The 19,227-nt window shown below is 36.4% G+C and overlaps 1 protein-coding gene across 5 annotated transcripts in view; it reads right to left on the bottom strand.

Moving 5' to 3' along the window:
* Positions 1–19,227, bottom strand: part of CCSER2 (coiled-coil serine rich protein 2) — a 71,567-nt gene that overhangs the window by 30,161 nt on the left and 22,179 nt on the right. For all 5 annotated transcript variants that reach the window (XM_082765170.1, XM_082765173.1, XM_082765174.1 and 2 more), the window contains exons 4-6: positions 8,499–8,589; positions 5,185–5,347; positions 4,315–4,510 (exon numbers count right to left, since the gene is read on the bottom strand). In XM_082765170.1, coding sequence (XP_082621296.1) covers positions 4,315–4,510; positions 5,185–5,347; positions 8,499–8,589 — 450 coding nt within the window. The remainder of the gene's footprint in view (positions 1–4,314; positions 4,511–5,184; positions 5,348–8,498; positions 8,590–19,227) is intronic.

Here is a 19,227-nt window from a genome sequence, read left to right as displayed (position 1 = left end):
TGGAGTATGCCTTGCATTAGTTTCTCAAACCTCAGCTCCCTGCATTTATTTTCTTTGTTTTCAATTCAGTCCCTGCTGTGAAGAAGCTGAAAGCTCTGACAATTACTCTTCCGCCCATGCTTCCATCGTGCCCCCAGAAAAGAGTAATAAAAATAAAATTAGCAATGCTACATTTTGGGCTGTGTTCTAAATCCTGCGAATTCCAATCAGCACTTTTTTTTTCCCTACAGAGTACTATATTGACAAAATGTTTGAAGTTAGATGAAGGTCTTGTTCTATCAATGCTGTTTGTAATCTATTTTCCTGTACCATAGAAAGCAATGACTTCAGAGAAGAGTTAGCAGATAAGCATTTGGATGGATCCTTTAAAATTCATTTGGCAAATGGAAAGTCTGCTATGTGATACAGACTTTGCATCCTGAAACAGATTTGAGCACAAGGTTTCTGCAAATGTAACAAAGGTCTCAAAACAATCCTACATTTTTTCTGTTGTCATTTCTAGTGACTACACATAACTGTTTATGTTCCATGCATATTAGCAATAAGAGGCTGCGGGGTATATAAATGGTAATCATCACCAGTTCCCTATACGCACAAGCCTAGAGCAGTAATGAGCAGATATTACCAGTGCCCCATACGTTTTTTTCATGTCTCTTAGAAAAGCTTACAGTTTCAAAATACACACAGAAGGCAAAGAATGACAGGCTCCAGTAAATTCTGCAGTTCCCCTGCTGAATAGTAACAGGGAAGTAATCCCCACGTTTCCATGACAGTAGCATGTTCCAGCTAGGGATTTATTTCAGAGAACAGCCAAGGTATAGCAAAATATGAATGAACTACTTGGTTTTTTTTCTCAAGTTGACACAAAATCCATTAATGATCATCTTAAAATTCCAAACTCCATCTAAACATCTTTTTAAGATTCTTTAGAAGATCTGGTATGTCATATTAACTAAGTTCCTATAAACCATTTTAACAGAGAAATATTTATATTATATATATATATATTTTATTTATTTATTTATTTATTTATTTAACCTCATGACTATCTTTTAACTAGACAATTATTGCTTTTATAAAAAGTAAAAATTCCTAAATTCAGATAATGGTTAAGATGTTAACATTTCAGAATAATCACGAAGCCATCACACAAGTGATGTTCAGAGGTCACAAGATTCCTAAAAAAAAAAAAAAAAAAAAAAAGTGCTTCCAAGAAAAAACATCTTTTACATGCATTTTCAGGAACAGTCCAATCAGTTGCTGACATACATGCAATTGTCAAAAAGTTAAATCAATGAGATGAAGTACTTCAGGGTTAAGAAAAACATATAAGTAACTGCAGATGTAAAGAGAAAAGAGCAACACATTTCAAAGGAACTCACGTGACATATGAAACTTATCCCTCAGCAAAAATATAGACACATTTAACAGTTTTGCACTACAGATTTTATCTTTCCATTCATGCTTCTTCATATGCTTCAGATAGTCATATCTGATGCTACAATGAAGATCTGTGCTTGAAAAACAGCTTTCCTGAATAGAAAGGAAATTAATTTGGAAAGAAACATTTTTATAAGCCTTGCTACTCCAGAAAAGGGCTTCACAGATCTTACAGTTCTGTAGCCTGCTTCATGTTTTAGTCCTCCTTAAAACATAAGTGCTTATTTGAGATAAGACAAGTTGAGTGGCAATCTTTGATGCCACTCTTGAGAGGAATTACTACAGAGCAAGGCCAGTCCTTCCTCAGATCAAAGGCTCCAGTGCTTCTTAAATAATACAATCCTTATTTAAGTAAGGAAGCTCTAACACATGAGTTTCGCTCAAACTAGAGCAACAAATTAAAGAAATTGAGGAGGAAGATGAGGAAGGAAGTAATCTTTAAGATCAAAATAAAACATTTACTATTAAGCATGCAGATGAACTCTTAATCAATATTTAATAGGCATTAACATTTAGACGTTAATTAAAGACTGCTTACAACAAAAAAGTGTTTCAGTTAAATTTTAAGTGAAAACATGCACCAGTATCTCAGCATCTCTCCATAAATAATTACAATCACATGTAGTGCAAAAAGAAGGTGTATTCTCCATACAAGCTGGTATAACATTACTGGAGAATCAGAAGTTTACGCTTACCATGGTGAAAATTTCCAAACTCCTGCATGAGATAGACCCTTATTCTCTATTTCACTGTTTGATTTAAGACACAATGATGGCAGTATGTGAGAAGCAAGTAGACAGCATGTGTACTGCTGGCATTGTTATCCTGCTCACAGAGTTCAGAGAAGGCCAGACTACTCTAATAAGTAGTTATTTTTCTAGGTAGAACTCCAAATTCAACACAAATCCCATGCTGCTGCAGCTGTTACTTGACAATACTTTCGACAGAGTTATGTCAGCTACAGCCGCAGCAGTGAATCCAGTACAGCACCTCCAGTCTCCCCAGGAGACTGCTAGGTATACATTCATTATGTGCTGCGTGCTGTAGCATGGCATGCCACAGTTGGTTAGATAAACGTCTGAGTCTATTTACATCTTGCCTTAAAAAAAAAAAAAAAAACTACTCCTCACACCTGAAACCTGGCTATGCTTCTACTCTCACCCAAATGAGAACTACTGCTGAAATAACTCAAAAAAGGTAACATTTATATATATTTAAATGTATATATTTCATTAATACATAATATACATTAAATACGTATTTCACTTGTGTAAATATAGGTGAAGCAAAGAAATAACTTCTGCTTCCTTTACTAAAGCTAGTGTTTGAAAGAAGCTCTCACTCTGCATCTTGCCTTTTCACATATTTTAAGAAGCAGCCTGTTATATGAGCCTGACTGAGATCAAGTCCTAGTTCAGTGTTGAGACTGCTAAAGTTCATGTAATGTTTTCAAAGTTATATTTGTTTTTCTTAATGAAGCAAAAAAATGAAATATTTTTATTCATTGACATTATTACAAAACAAACCAAGTTTTTAACTAGAGAAGCAAATAATTTTAAAGAACATACACCTTAGGAGTAGCTACTTGTCTCTTTTGTAATTTTTTTTTTTTTTTTTTTTTAAAAAAAAACAAGGCTTGATGCAAGGCTCATCTTTTAACACTTTTCAGAGAACTCTATTATAAACTAGGACAAGATTTAAAATGCAACATTCTGCAAGGCCACATGCTCTTTGGCTATAACTTGCACACCTTTACACAATGAGCTACAAGTATACAGATCATTTGTCTAGTTATTTAATTGCCCTTGTGTTAAAGGCATCAAGAGCTCTGGCCAAGAAGTTCCCTGTTATCTCAGGTACTAATCACTCGCTCGAGGCTGTTGGGGAGGCACAGCGTATGCAGCCTACTGCTCCCACTTAGGCTTTAAGAACACATCCTCCCTCTGTGACACTTTGTACAATAGTATTTCTGATTTTGTCAGTGGAAAAACATCTCCAGTGTTCTGTTACCATAGGAAGCAAATATTCACATTTCTAAAAGGCAGAGTCATATCCTTCAAATAGCCCCAAGACTGATATGCTTTTTGTTTTGTTGTGCTTTGTCTTAGTGTCTTACTTCTAAGGCACAAAGTTGTTTCTATTACATTATGCTGTTAGGAAACAACCACCATAAACCTAATATTAAAGAAAACATCATGCACACTTTTACATGCTGATCTGTAAATGCATCCAAAGAGGAAGTCCTATAGATTTCCATGTATTTAAAGACTAAGGGATTTTTGCAGCTGATATCTAATACTTTTGCAGAATGATCCAGCAGTTTATGAACTCCCAACAATTTGCCGATTTTTGAGGTTAAATTGAAAAGGCTCCTTAAAAGCTTATGACAACACACTGGAAAGGTTAAGTTCTAGTACTTCCAATAGAGATGACCTAGCAGGATGTGCTAAGCTTCTTGCTGAAACACCAATAAATGATGAAAAGGAGGGGAAAGGTTTTTTTATTATTATTTTTGTTTGTTTGTTTTAAAAGGAAGAAGCTATAGCCATTGACTTGCTGAATGCAAGCTTGTTCAATGTGATAGATTTTTATTTATTCATTACTCCTAGCCTTCTAGGACTTGATTAAATAAAAGCCTGTCTTCACATCCACTGATTTAATTTACCATTATTACCACGGAGGAACAGAATACTAATACGTAATGTAAGTGCTGAAAAGGCAAAAAATTACTATTTTACAGAGCAAAAAGTGCACTCTTAAATACTAAATCAATGTATGAAGAAAATGAAAACAGTTTAATAAGGCCAGATGACAAACCAACTGAGACAACTCCCCAACATACTCTTTGGCTTTTGTTCCATTTAAACAGCTTACCTGGTGTAGTAATCTTTCCAATTTCAATAACTGAGTTTTCACAGCTGTACAGTCTTGGACCATGTGCCGAAGCGTCACTTCGTCGAGCATCACAGTATTCTCCGGTAAGCCCACCAGCTGTCTAGGAGCCTGGTAACAATTGGGTGCCCCATAGCTTTCAAAGTGACCAACAGGAGACTCTAGGGAGTTTGATCCCCTGATTAAAAAATATATACATATATGTATCTACATGCATACTCACACACAGGGATGACAAATTAGAGCTAGGAAGCATTTAGTAAAATAAATTATTATATAACGTAGCCTATAGTTACATACTGTGGTATACAGAGGAAAATAAATCAGAAAATGCCAATGCTATTTCACTTTCCTTCCCACTTGCACAAATCCACAGACCAGCATCTACAGTACCCTAAAATCAGTTTGCTCATCATGGTTTCTAAACTCAGCCATGCAAGCTATAGCCTGTACAAGGTACAAGATCACATGTATTTTAAAAACAAATTGGTAAGGAAAAAAACCTGCAAATTTAAAACATGCAAGTAATAAGACATTATTATTTCCCCATGGAATACATACAGTAACATAAGCAAGCCATTTACAGTATCCTATAAAGACAACTATTAAATCAGAACATTTCCAAGTACGTTCCAGCTCAAGGCAAAACACTTGTATTTTAATTAAAAACCCACGACAAAATAGTTTTACAAAGAAATCATTACAAATCTAAGGGATGCTCCCACTCAGACAATGCTATTCAATAACATACAACTACTCTGCAAACGTCTTATTATCACTTGACACCTTTGATATGAAAGGGAGTTCCCATCATAGTATTTTAATGGGGGTAAAGGCAGCTAAAGTCTTTACCTGTTCAAATCATTTTTGCCATGAATATAGTGCTCAGTATGGCCGAGATGATAGTGATCCTGTGCATTCCATCGTTGTTGTGGTGCTCTTTTCCAGAATCCTTCCGGATGTTGCCTAGCATTTCTGTCTTGTCTATCATAACGGCTCATATTTTCACATTCCTCTACAGAATGTAAAGTAAAAAAATAAAAAAAAATGTATTACATGGTCTTGGGAACAATATTTACTATGTGCTGATAATGCAATATAAAATCAGTTCTGTTTTTTTTTTCTAAAACAGCCAAAAAAAAAAAAAGACAGCATTTTTAGAAGTATCCAGCAGACTGCTGCAATGAACTCAGGTTTTTACTAGCATATAGAACTTGTTACAAGAATAAAAGTAACCTGAAGCAGAAACTACAGAGCTCAGCCTTAACAATATTTCAGGTCTAAGAAAATCACTTGGAAGAGACAAGGCTATAGGGAAAGAAAACAGAATAAAAGTAATATGTTCTTTTCTTTCTTAGTATCTTCAGGATTTTAAAAAGTTAGAACAAAACAAACACAAAGATTGTATTTTAGAAAAATGCCAGAACTTCATTACAAAAAAAGACTAGTTTCAGTACTTAAATTACATATCTCTCTCACTCTAGTCATCTGTCTTGTGATCAAACTTCAAAGAATTTTAATCTTTATTTACCTGGACAAAAAAAAACATAAAACAAGCAAACAAAATCTCTTTAAAACACTAACTTCTGTAAAGCAAAGCAAATTCCACAAACTTCTGAAGCAAACAAGTGCTATATTTGGCAACAGCTTATAAACCACTAGAAACAAAGCCAAAACAACTGCTGCCCGTGCAGTCAGGCACGGTGAAAAAGTCCTAAACTGCTATTCTGCCATCGCACCGTCCCCTTCACTTACCCAACCAGCTTTTCCTCACATTGTCAGCCCTTGGCTAGAAGAATAAACCTATACAAGAGGACATTGTTTTGCTCGGCTGCCTACTCAGACATAGCTGCGCATGAGACGCTCATAAACAGGCCTTCCTTCCTGCCGAGCTCCCAGCCTGCGTGTTGGTGGGAAGGCAGCCCAGTTTTACCCTGTGATTTAAGACTGCCATCCTCACTCACTGCATACTTGTTGAACTAGAACTGCTGCTATAAATAGTGTCCAAGCGGCATCCTCCACTCCAAAACGAAACAAGGAGAGTTTCCGCGGACCTGGGAAAGTCTTAAAAGGCTGACATCAGTGAAGCTGCGCACAAGTGCAGAAATAAGGTTGGCAAAAAGTGCTGCTAGGTATTATAATACTCATATCTCCGATTCCAGTTTTAATCAACTAGTTCAATAACCGAATGTTGATGTAAGAAAATAACTTGTACAGCTAAAATAACAAAAGGTTTGTTTTCCTTTAGAGGCATATTTCCACAGCTCACACTGCATGAAAGCTCAAACGGGTCAGCTCGAAATAAGCCCTCAGTAAGTTTGTTGGTAGTTATGATACACAGCTTTGGAAAATAAATTGAGACACGGAATGAAAACCATACGGATACTAGCAAAGAACAAACTTCACTGGTGGTTAGTCATGTTTTTTTAAGGGGAAGCATGAGATGACGTCTGATTTCCTCTTTTCAGAGCTTATTTTGAAATCACTGGATTTTTATCAGTGAGGTGATTATAGCAGAGATACCCAATTCATTCCACATTAATTTTATATGGAAACCTATGGAAAAAAACGCCTAGAACAGAAGTAATTATCTGAAATCGATCCCGAACAGCAATAGTTTCTCCACCTGAACCACCAGCTTAAACATCAGGGATTGCTGCAGTCACAAGACATACTCCAGCTATGTGAACACTACAGATACTTGCTGTAGCAATGTGAGTACAGATTATACTGATGCAATTCAGAAAGCACTGAAGTAAACACAGTATTTCACCCATAGCCAGATTAAATAGCAAGCTAACTTTCTTTTGTGAGGCAAACATTCACCTTTAAAATGCACGTATTTTGAACATTTGTTAAATTAGTTTGAAATGAAATTACTGATGCAGATACACTACGTGGCTCTTAAAAAAAAAAAAAAAAAAAAAAAAAAAAACACCTAAAAAAATTGATCTATCCCTTACAATTGTTTCTTAGTTTTTCCAACAGGATACCAATTACCATTATTGAAAGAATGCTTAGTGCGTGACCACAAGCACTGTGAGTTATCACATATGCTTGGTTTGTTATTCAGTCCAGGAAATTAAAAAGAAACTTAAATGTCTGAGTTGAAAAGTTGACTACCAGCACAGCAGTAATAGTCATCAATAAGCACCTTTCACACAAGTACTTTGGAAAAATTACTGAGATTTAAAAGGTTAAGTATTGCACTTCATATATGCCACTGCTTTTGTAGGTGGCAGACTATTTATTTTATTGTTAATTTGGCTTCATAGCTATCATACCTGTATGAATCTTCATCCAAAGAACTCAAACATACTGTCAAAGCAACTGAATTACCCCTTACTTCATCACATAGTTGAACAGTACACAAAACAGGCAAAGCTTTTTTCTTTCAGTGCCTGTTTGGACAGGGTAGGACATGACTGTGGTCCACATCCAACTTTCCGTTCATCTGAAGATATTGACACAATTCTCACAGCCAGTGACAATTGTTATTAAGTTGGAATGACCAAAACCAAATGCCTCAAAGGAGGTTAGAATTTGAAGAAGTGTGGCATTAATTTGCCTGACCCAGTTAATCCTGGTCTAAATTTCTATTATGAATTTTTATTATGTTAGTGGCATCTGTCTTCCCCATGAAAAGGTTGACAGCATTCTCACAGACAACGAGCGCATAATAGACTCCTCAAAATACTGCATCTTAAGACTTAAGGCTGCTGTTACCCTAAAGCATATAAAATATATTAGGAGATAATTCTTCCTTCCACAAAATGACAACCATCTCAAGAAGAATTATGCTGTCAAAGCTGAAAATATCACTCCAGCAACATACTTCAGCTATATCTGAAAATGAAACCAAAGTACTAACCTTCAATTTCAAAGCTTATTGTACACACAGTTTAAAGAAACAGTCTGCAACAATGTTTGTTTAGTTTGGGTTGGTTTTGCTTTTCCTTTTTAATAAAAAGGCAGTAAATTTCTAACATTAGAATTCAAGTGTAGGAGTTGTATTAATTTCTACATTTCAGAAAAGAAAGTTGCCTAAATAAAAACCAATTGAAAGCGTGCATCTTATTAAGGCAGAAGTTAGAACAACGAAATCCAGAAATATCTTAAACCCATAACGTAGTTTCACAGTAAGATTGCTTGGCTACTTTACTAACCTTTGTCATGAGGTGGGTCCTCAGGCAGGTCCACATCAAGCATGAGATCATCATCTTCAAGATCACATGAATCAAGATTATTCAAGATATCCTACAAGAAAGAAAATGGCAGATGGAGCTGTTTTCATGATACCTCATTTATTCCAGTGCCATAAAGAGTTGATTGCAAAGCTTTGTTACATCTCTTCTGTATACATATCTGATGTTGTCAGCAGCTTCTTCTCTTTTGAGACAAGATCAGCCTTACCTGAGACTGTCTACACAAACTAACAACCTTCCTACTGATCTGGTACAGTAACGGATGGATTTAAAGAATTTTCTGCTTTGTACCTATGGAATGCTCCCAAGATTTTCTTATTTATTAATATTCTGCCTCCATTGTAAAACTAAATTATTTTACTTAGGATTCAAAGACAAGTTTGCGAGAAGATGTTAAATCACCTTGTTTCAGCTCTCACATCACACTGATCAAAAGATCATCATGTCATGGAAATGAAAAGGGTGGGTTAGGGACCTATATTTTCAGATTCATTTACTTTGTTGCTATATTTCAGCATAAATAATAGCCAAAGCCAGACTCAGGACAAATACTGCCCCTCTAAAACGAAGGAATATAGAGGCCTAGAGGCCTCTCCATTCTTAATGTTACCAAAGGCACCTAGCACTTCAGAAAAAAAACAAGAAACTTAACCGTTTAACGAGCTGAGAAATAGTACCTAATCATACTTCTGGCTTTTAAGCATGTTTTAGTGTGGAACAGAAGGAGGAGAACACCTATATCCCTTAACATGTTTTGTCAGCCAGAGATTGGAATAGTCCCAAGGTTCTGACAAGAACTTACAGCTCCCAGCAGCTTTTTCGGCCAACAAAATTTAAAATATGTAATTATCAGTACCAAGTGCTGCTGCCTTTTGTCTTTAAAAATGTGCTTATATAAAGCTGTTTCTAAAGTTACACAACACGATGTTTTGTTTGTAAGAAAGATAATAACACAAAAATGCAGTAACATTAGTACCAATACTCCATTCAAAAAATTAGTCAGGTATATTAGAGGAAAACAACTGCAGTGACAGTAAAGTCAACTGATAGTGAAAGAGACAGAGATTAACTAACCTCTCTTCCTTTAAGAACACCAACAGTACAAAAAAACCTCAAGAGGTCAAGGCTGCAGAATATTCTGTTGGAGTAGCCAGATGCTGCTAGCAACATGCTGCTGGAAAGCTATGTCAGACAAAATGCGGTACTTGATTAGAGAACACAGCCTCTCTCACTTGATTGTTCAAAGATAGATAAACTTATTAGTACCAAGTGATCATAATACAAAGCAGGTCTAAGGAAATTGTTAATGGTTACACAGCTCTAAAGCTCTTGATCTGTATTTTCTGAAATCCCACAAATAGAAGTCATAGCTTTAAGGCCTAGGATTAGATTCAGACGTTTCACATCTGCTTCTTTTCCAATCACAGAACTGCAGGTTTTTCTTAGCTTTAGCAGCTACATCTAAAGATGATTCACAGGACCTATACTGAAAACTATTAAGGTAGTGTTTTGCTAATTACTTCTCACTGGGTATTGCAGATATCAGTAAACACTTAACTGCATACTAGTACACAGACTATCAATACACTGCAAAAACTGTATTCAATTGGAAAGCTATCCCTTCGCCAGCTAATCATGTTAGATTTGCTCTGTCAGAGATGTCAGAAACGAGTAACATTGACAAGCATCGCTAACCTGTTGGCCCAACTGTTCTTCTTCAGTATTCCTATAGCGTTCACAATGTACTCCTCTATTTTATTACAAATGGTGGAAAAAGCTAAGGATATTTTAAGATTTTTTTCTTGACAGAACAATAAACATTTTCCATTTCTGCAGGGAAATGCATTTCTTGACATTGGAGAGAGGATATGAAACAAAAAGTTAACATTCACTTCATAAAACATGAGCAATATCAAGGGACAGTTGAATACTTGAGACAAAACCACCTCGTTTTGTTATATTCTAGAAGTCCTACCTGAATAATACTGCTTACATGTGTCATTCTAAGTACTTACAGGAAAAGAAGAGAAGAAAAGCACAGAATATCAGGACACTGAATAATAAATTACTAGACTGAATAATAAATTACTAGAGAAAAGCTTTCAGAAATTGCAAGTAATTTAAACAAAATGCAGATTTACCGTTCAGGGGAACAGACTGCAGATGTTCACTTATTTTTATATCCATTAATTTACATTTTTCCAGGAACTCGAATGTTTTTAAGCAACGTGTATTTTTTAAGCAATTTCGTAAAATGTAGGTGTTGGAGAGGCAAATTCAGTTTGTTAGTTGATAAATTGCTTCTATGCCATGCTTTGATCTTCAAAATTAGTACGAAGAAGCACCATTTTTCCCTACTGTGGGAACCTTAATGAACATGACAAATTAGTTGAGCAGTGGCCACAAATGCTTAAGAAAGTTGAAAACATTGCCATTACCATGCAAATGCATTTTAAAGTACAATAAAAAAACATAGTATGTCAGAGTGTTAACTAATAAACCCAGATAAGCCACTTTGCTATCCCTGTACCAGAGCTTCAGAAGTCTAATGATGTCAGAAAAGGTCAGCATGTGAGATGCCAAACATACTTCTCTGTCAACAGCACATTTCATTATGTTTCCCTAATTATACATTCCTGAACCGCACTGAGGCAACTCCACGCTAGAAAACAAAATCTGACTATGAAGTCTTCGCAGTATCTGGACCCCATGTGAGTTCCCTTTGAGCATTTCCGACTGTTATCTAGGTAGGAAAGATAACAGGAGATGAACTGTTATTAATGTCATCTTGAAATAGTTACAAGATACACTTCAGGTTTCACCAGCAAGTTTGCACATATAAACCTCCATTTACAGGCTTCGGTTATTCTCACTGCTGTGTAAGGAATTTAACTACAAGGCAGTAACGTTACTAAGAGTGCTCAACAGCTGCTAGCATCAAGTTCTGCCTTGAACAGGATGTAGAAATTCTCCAAAACTACACCAGCTACAACCCTATAGATTATTACATGTTTTAGCAAGTACTAAGAGTTCCATTAAGGGAATAATCCTACTTGGTCGGTATCATTGAGAAGAATAATGCATTATAAAGGTGGATAGCAGCTGGTCAAAAGAGGCGATTCTCCTGCTCTGTTTAGCCTGGGTGCAGCCTCACCTGGAATACTGCACGCGGTTCTGGGCTCCACAATTTAAAAAGGACATTAAGGTCCTAAAAAGCATCCAGAGGAGGGCAAAGCTGGTAAAAGGGCTGGAGGGCATCTCCTGTGAGGAGAGGATGGGCACTCAGGTTGACTAGCCTGGAGAAAAGGAGGCTGGAAGGTGACCTTGTTGCTCTCTGCAACTCCCCGAGGATGGGAGTGGAGAGGGAGGCGCTCCTCTTTTCTCCCTGGTATCCAGTGACAGGACACACAGGAATGGTTCAAAGCGGTGCCAGGGAAGGCTCAGAGTGAACATCAGGAAAAACTTACGAGAGGTTAGACTGACACCAGAACACGCTGCCCAGAGAGGTGGTTGGTGCCCCATGCCTATCAGCACTCAAGAGGCTGTAACTTTTGGTGAGCCCCGAAGTGGTCAGGCAGCTGGTCTCTGACCTTCAGAGATCCCTTCCCACTGAACGTTTTTTTTTTTTTGTTTTTTTTTTTTTAATTTCACAAGACTTGATTCTCAAGATGTTACAACCTATGAAGACATACAAACTGCGTAAATTAGAAGTCCTCTGAACAAATTTCTACCATAACCCTCAAAATACTGGAGTTACTAATTACTTAAAAGACAGGACAGTATAAGGAAAACATCTTTAAAAATTTCACATGCAGGACACCAACCAAATCTTAAAAAAAAAATAAAAAAGCTAAACAACTACCACCTGTTAGCATTACAATGTACTTCCCTGTAAACTTCAAAAAAGCAGCTTGCCAAAGTCCCTAAATCATTTAAAGCAAACAGGTGCGCTTGTCACATTTCACAAAAGAAAGAGAAGTCAGATATCCTGGTCAGATGTCAACTTCATTCTTTGTCTACGACCAAAGAGAGACTATTTAAATAGAAACATCGGTGTCTGTGTTAGCAGAACAGCGAACAATACAGGTGCTGCACAATATGGGTTTTAACATGAGTCTGATCCTGTAGCAATGGATACATTACTACAAATTCAGTAATATTGATTTTGCTTCATATCACACAGGATCAGAGTTCTCAAAAAACACTCTTGAAACAACAGATAATGTAGAAGGATTCTGGGACAGGAAACTAAATTTCCAGTCTAATGTATAAGGCTCTAAGAAGTAAGTAATTGTTTCAAGTCAGTTATTCGTTTAATTCATCCAGAAATGGGAGTCTTCACATTTGCAGCATCAAAACAGAACTATATTTTGCTATTTTGCAAATAGCAAAATTTAGTTTTAGCTCCAAAAACCTTAACAGAGAAGGTGAACTGAAGCCTTTGCAATCATTCCTCCAATTTGAATTCTTGGTGACAGCAAGCATCACTAAAGAAAGTGAAAAGTATTCTTTTCCTCAAACAAAAATATAGAGTAGATTTTCTTTTACATATAATACCTCAGTTTTTCTAACATTACTTATTCATTACATGCAAGACTGTATACAAATATATATACACATTTTTTTAAAAAATATATCAGTAATCCTTCCGGTATGCCAGAGAGAAAGGCTAGAATTCTGCAAGATACCAAGAACAGGGTAGGAAAGGAGCTATTTTAAATGTTGTATGCTGCAAGTCATATTAGGGATAATTAAGCCCAACATCCAAACAAGTGTTTTATCATTTTGTTCATGCTCCATTAGGGAGTGTTGCCAAGACAACAAATGCAACAGGACCTTTGTTCTGAATACCCAAGACATTTTAACTATTGGATATTAGTCTTAAATAATGATATATTCCTCTTTGAAAACATTTTTATAAGGGCATTGTATGTTCTATCTAGGTTTACAGAACGCAGACAGGAAATAATTATTAGGTTAAGTTACTATCCACTATTTCTCAAAGAGCAGCTAGGCTCGCTGCTTAATTATTTTAATTATATGCTAGAACATATAAAAAAAAAGAAAAAGTTCAAGAGCACAAAGGGAAAGAAAAAGAAAACCTGAAATATTAACTGTTCTGTTGAGATTTTACCAATTCATAAGCAATAGCACTAACCAAACATGCAGCACAAGTGAAATCCCACAGCCACAAAAAGCGTTCCTTTACTGCCATCTAGCCCCCAGTAATGAATCTACAAAAACACACCAGGAGGGAAAAACAGTCTGACCTTCTTTCTGCAGAATTCCAACAACGGTTAAGAATGTTTCATAATTCCAGTTTTGGTTTGATTCACTTTAGAGCACAGTAACAGAATGACATCAACATTAAGTGCAATGAACATAGGCAATATCTGCTCCTTTCTACTCATTGCTTCTGCTTCCAGAAAAGTCTGCCAATAGCAGAAGTTCAGCTTTATTTCTGAAGTTACTTGCAGTTAATGTACAAATAATGGACCGTTTTACATCATGATGCAATATTTATTTTTTACTTAAACTCTTAAAGGGCAAAAGCCACTATGAATGATGATGTTCTCTCCACTGACTTCCACTTGTATTAGAGCTGCGAGGTACAGCTGACATGAGTATGGTGAGCAGAAGGCCTTGAGAATCAGGAGGAACTACAATTTAAGTAGTTTGTTACCTCAGGACTTCCAGGTTACCAGACATCCTGTATGATGGGTCAGTCTACTGCTCTTTTCTAGGGATCAGTAGAGACACACCAATATGCTTCAGCTCTCCAAATGCTTTTGAACTTGGTTTTACTGCCTTTTCTTAGGCACAAGCATCAGCGGTGAACTTGAAAAACACATAACATGAAATACCAAGAACGATCCAGTTTAATTTGGCAATTCAGTTATAATAAAAGAGCTATATAAAAATAACTTCAGGCCTCAAACAACTCCCAGTCGATAATGAAATCAAAACAATCTGAATTTAGAAGAATACCATGGGCAAGGTAGCTACCAGGAGATCAATTAAGTTTCTTCTGTATACTGAGTTTTAGTTATGCCCTAGCTAGAATTTCCATGTGAACTGAATATGACTTTTTACACAGCATTTGTGTGTTCTTATACAGGTTACTGAATACAGTTGTTTCTAATTTAAAAAAAAAAAAAAAAAAAAAAAAAAAGGAACAAAAACCTCAAATATTTTTATTAAACCTTTTTTGACCAGTCTTTAAATGAACTGTGCATCATGTCTTTAGAACTGCGGAGACAGTAAGACTGGAAATGGGTGTGCACATTTCATCCAGAGAGACCAGATTTGCACATACTACAAACATAATTGACCCTAATACGTAGAAGATACAGCCCTTCCTCAAAGTTTGATGGTTTGTAACTGAAAGTCAGTCACAAGAAGATTCAACACCAGTGTTCTTATAACTTACTGGGACACAGCTTCAGGTTAAAAAAAAAAAAAAAAAAAAAAGAAACTGTGTGCCAATCCATGTGTTTTCTATCAAGTTATCTGTCAGTGTTCAGAAACCCAGTTAGATTCCTCTCAATTCATTTGGTATACTCTTAAGTGATTTTCTTGTTTGCACTGACAAAAAACACCAGAGGTACACCAAAATTAAGACTGTACTGTTCTTTGAGCACATGCCTACCTGTTTCAAGATTTCCTAGGAGCAATGAAAACAATGTGTGATACTTGAAAAAAACACAGCAATACAATTAACTGAAGCACACTAGAGTACTTCTGAAGTTCCCTTATAGAAAACTGATGCCAGTTGGTAGAACAAAGAAAAACATCAACAAGGAATTGCTATAAACTAACTAAAAATACTACACTGCATATGCAGCTGCAAACTCATACTGGAAACCTCACTTCAAGCTTATGAATTAAAAGTAGTACTAATTTCTACCAGTATTTATTATTATATTGCACTCAACACATCTGCTGCTCTCTCTCCCCACCATACAAAATCAAAGCTGTCATTAATAGCCACCACAAATGAAAGACAGGAGCATGAGAGAAGTTGCCTTCCTTGATTTCACCAACCAAAACAGGATGAGAAGATTTACTGTGTCAATTCTGCATCATACAGCTCTCAAAGCCATATATACCTTTTTATCCCAAAGGAAAAAAAAGGTAATTTGCCATAAAAGCTTGTTCACAAAATGTCATACCTCTCAAAGCAACACCACAAGAGATTTGTGCACTGTAATACAGTCATATAACCTCTTAATAACATTTGACAGCAGGGACATGCACATCACCCAAGACACAGACAGAAATGCCATCTCAGTAAGCAGTGCAGTTTCTCACTACCTCCCGTTGCTGTAACAATTAAGCTCTGAAGCTGAAGACTGGAGTGGTGGTGGGAGGGCAGACAGCAGCTATTTTCTCTCAGAAGGCAGCGCCTCTGAAGTCAGTCCCTACCTCCACGACATTTATCTACGCCACAAGCAGAAAACTGACTGTCAGCAAACACGCCTGAACAAGTGGGCAAGGATCACTGCTAGCAAAACGCACTGAAACAAGCAGGTACTCTTAAATCTGTATTACCGGCAATTTTACATCGCACTTGCACAGTTTACTAAAAGCTTAACTGGGGACACATTGATGAAGGATGCTCTCACCCTGATTTACTATGTCCAGAAGCGCTATCTTCTCAAATTGAAACTAAATGCAAAGAAGGTAACACTTCTCTAGCCTTTCTGAATCTTCTGAGATCAGAAAGCTGTACGCTTGAGTCTTCTCCAAATATCAATTATATCAATCTAATTAAAGTTATAAAGTTAGAACATGACAATTCAAGAGAATCCTCAGTTCCAGAAGAGCTCAGATATACATGTAACCTCTGCTTAAGGTGGTGAGGTTAACAGCAACACCAGCTTCACATTTGTGGCACACAAACACATGCCAGTGAAAAATGCCTTCCCAGGCTGACATTTGTATGATATCCCAATCCCTGATTCTCTGTGTTTCTGAGCAGGAGGTCTGAACCACTATGCATTTAAGTAAAACTGCTGAAGCTCTTTCATAACGACGCTCTAAGCAGAAATACCAGCTTATCAAGGTAAGGTATTTCCAAGAAACATTTTTCTATCAGAAGTAAAATTCAGACACGGTGTTTGTCATTACCTAAAATACATTAGTAAAAGCTAAAATCTCATAAAAGACTTCCCAGGCTACTCTGATGTCTCTGTCAAAAAAATAAATAAATAAATAAATATCTTGACCTAGAAACCCAACAGTCATGCTTTTGGGTAAAGCAGCATGAAAGACCAATGGATTACCTAATCTGCCTTGCAAGACAGGATTTCTTTGGTGCTAAATGCAACAATCGAAAATTCCCTGAGCAGAAGCAGAAGATATAAAACTCCAAACTGCCATTCCACATTAGTGATGCTACACACACTACAATTCTCTCCACAAGAACTGCCTCCAGTGTGCTGGGCCCAGAGGGAAACAGTAGAAAGAAGTACAGCACATTGCCAAGTATCCAGCACTACCTATAGTACCAGTATGCTGGCATTATACTTGCAGTCTCATTACACTGATGCAATGAAGCCTAATTTTTATTTGAATTGCTACAGAGCAAAGTTGCTTGATTTCCTACTCCGTGGTCCAGTTGTACCACGACAGTGGCCAGATAAATTGGCAGCAGCAGCAAAGACCAAAATGACTGGGAGCTCACAGCCACGTTAGGCAGCATCTTTTGGTGACAAAAAGGACTGTCTCCTTCAAAACCCAAACGATACTACTATAGTAAAGCAAAGAGACAGGATGGGGTCCAGGAAGAGGCCACACCAGCACATTCCCCCAAAGCTTAAATCAGAGCTGTGAAACACTGGGAATAAATCATAAGAAACCCTTCCTCTTGATCCACCTGAACCTGAGCAAGAAGTACAAATACATTGATAATGTAATATACACCGATGATAATGTTAAGTAAAATTATTCATTTTTAATTCATCCATCATCCCAAAGAAAGAAAAATAAGATGAAGGCTCCGTGAGACTTATTTAAGGTCAGGAAGTGTTGCAGATCAGTGGCTGGAGTTCCTCTACTTCCAGGTCACAAAGCTAGCTATTTTATATACTACCTGCAAGGATGCTCAGTGTATCAGTGGACAAAATTTTTTGGTTGATCCTGTCTCTTACATGGGGGAGTAGGGGAAGAGCTGAGTGGTGTGTAAGTATTTCCTAACTGGAACATCTCTGATAACAGAGATGGAGCATTTTAACACCAATTTGCACACAGAAAAGCAAATACAGGAATGGGAGATAAAAGCTTCAGATTTTATAAATTTACAGATTTCAGTAATGGCTTACATGAAGATACCACGAAAATCTAAACACATTTAAGAGTCTTTGTTTCAATTAAAAAATATGTATATATTCTTTCCTATGAACACAGTTTTTACATTGAAGCAGTTAATTTCAAAGGTTTTTTTAAATTTACCTTCAGCTTCTTAAAATCTTAGACACTTCACTTGCAGCATGAAAAGCAGAAAAAGGAACCAAGTTTGAATTAGATCATTAGACGGAATCTGCTCGTGTGCTTCTTACAACTAGTTTGCCCCTCAAGGCCTTATTTCAAAAGATCTTCTTTCTAAAGCATCTCAAAAAACAAGTGTCTATATACGAAGAAAATATAGATATTTAGTTCCATTATCTCCTGTTAAAAAGTGAAAATGAAGCACAAGAATTTCTGAATACTCTGTACTGAATGCTTCATTATTTCAACAACTGCTTCTGATGAAAAATATCACGATGCAACCACTTCTCACTCTCAGCATACTATTTAAATGGCATTTAAGTCTGTAAACATTACTATTAGTTCAGAAGGTCTCTGTCTTGAAAATTCTTCCAATGGATCTTACACAGCGCTGCTAGCACGGTATGGAGACTCGTTATTCACCTATTTGGAATAAGCATTAAAAATTTGTAGTGTTTAGAATAATTCAGTAACTCTATATTAGTATTACATATATCCAAATAAAAAAAATAAAACAAACACCACACACTGAGGAAAAAAAACACCTTCTCACACATGGTAAAGTTTATGGGGTTCAAACCTCATTGAAGCCATCCAAATACTACTTAAAGAACTCTTGTCTATCTGAATAGCCTTTTTATTCCATACTAGTACACTACCTTAATAAAAATACAAGCACAAGTAAGCTTACAGTTGTAGCAAAGTAATCCAAAATCCAAAGTCCAGAACAGCAACTATGGATTTGGCACTATCCCATTAGAAAGGATGTACAACTAAAAGCAGAAATGGGTAGAAGACAATACTTCTAACACTTGGCTCTTTAATAGCGAACGTGTTGGAAGTATGCATACTACAAGTCTCAATTCCTATATAACAAAGTACTCATCTGGTACATCAGACTGTCATTTAAAGTTTAGTCATTGAGAGAAGGAAATGATTTTAAAAACTCAATTACTTTTAAGTAACTAAAACTACTGTAAGAAAATAGCAAGTACCACAGACTGAACATTACACAATGTTATTTTAGCAAGCTCATCTTTTCTGTAGTTAAGAAGTACATACATTTGAACAGCATATTTCAGTGAGTATCTGTGCCTCTAGAACAATAAGCCATGCCAGTCTCAGAAACTAGTTCAGAATCTCCCTTTCCCAAGCTGCAATCAGAGGGGAAAAAAAAGTATCATGAGATTTCAAAAATATG

Source organism: Aythya marila (assembly GCF_965140915.1).
Source record: "Aythya marila genome assembly, chromosome: 7".
NCBI lineage: Eukaryota > Metazoa > Chordata > Aves > Anseriformes > Anatidae > Aythya > Aythya marila.
Note: the sequence above shows the minus strand (reverse complement) of the source record. Positions and strands in the feature narration are given on the sequence as shown.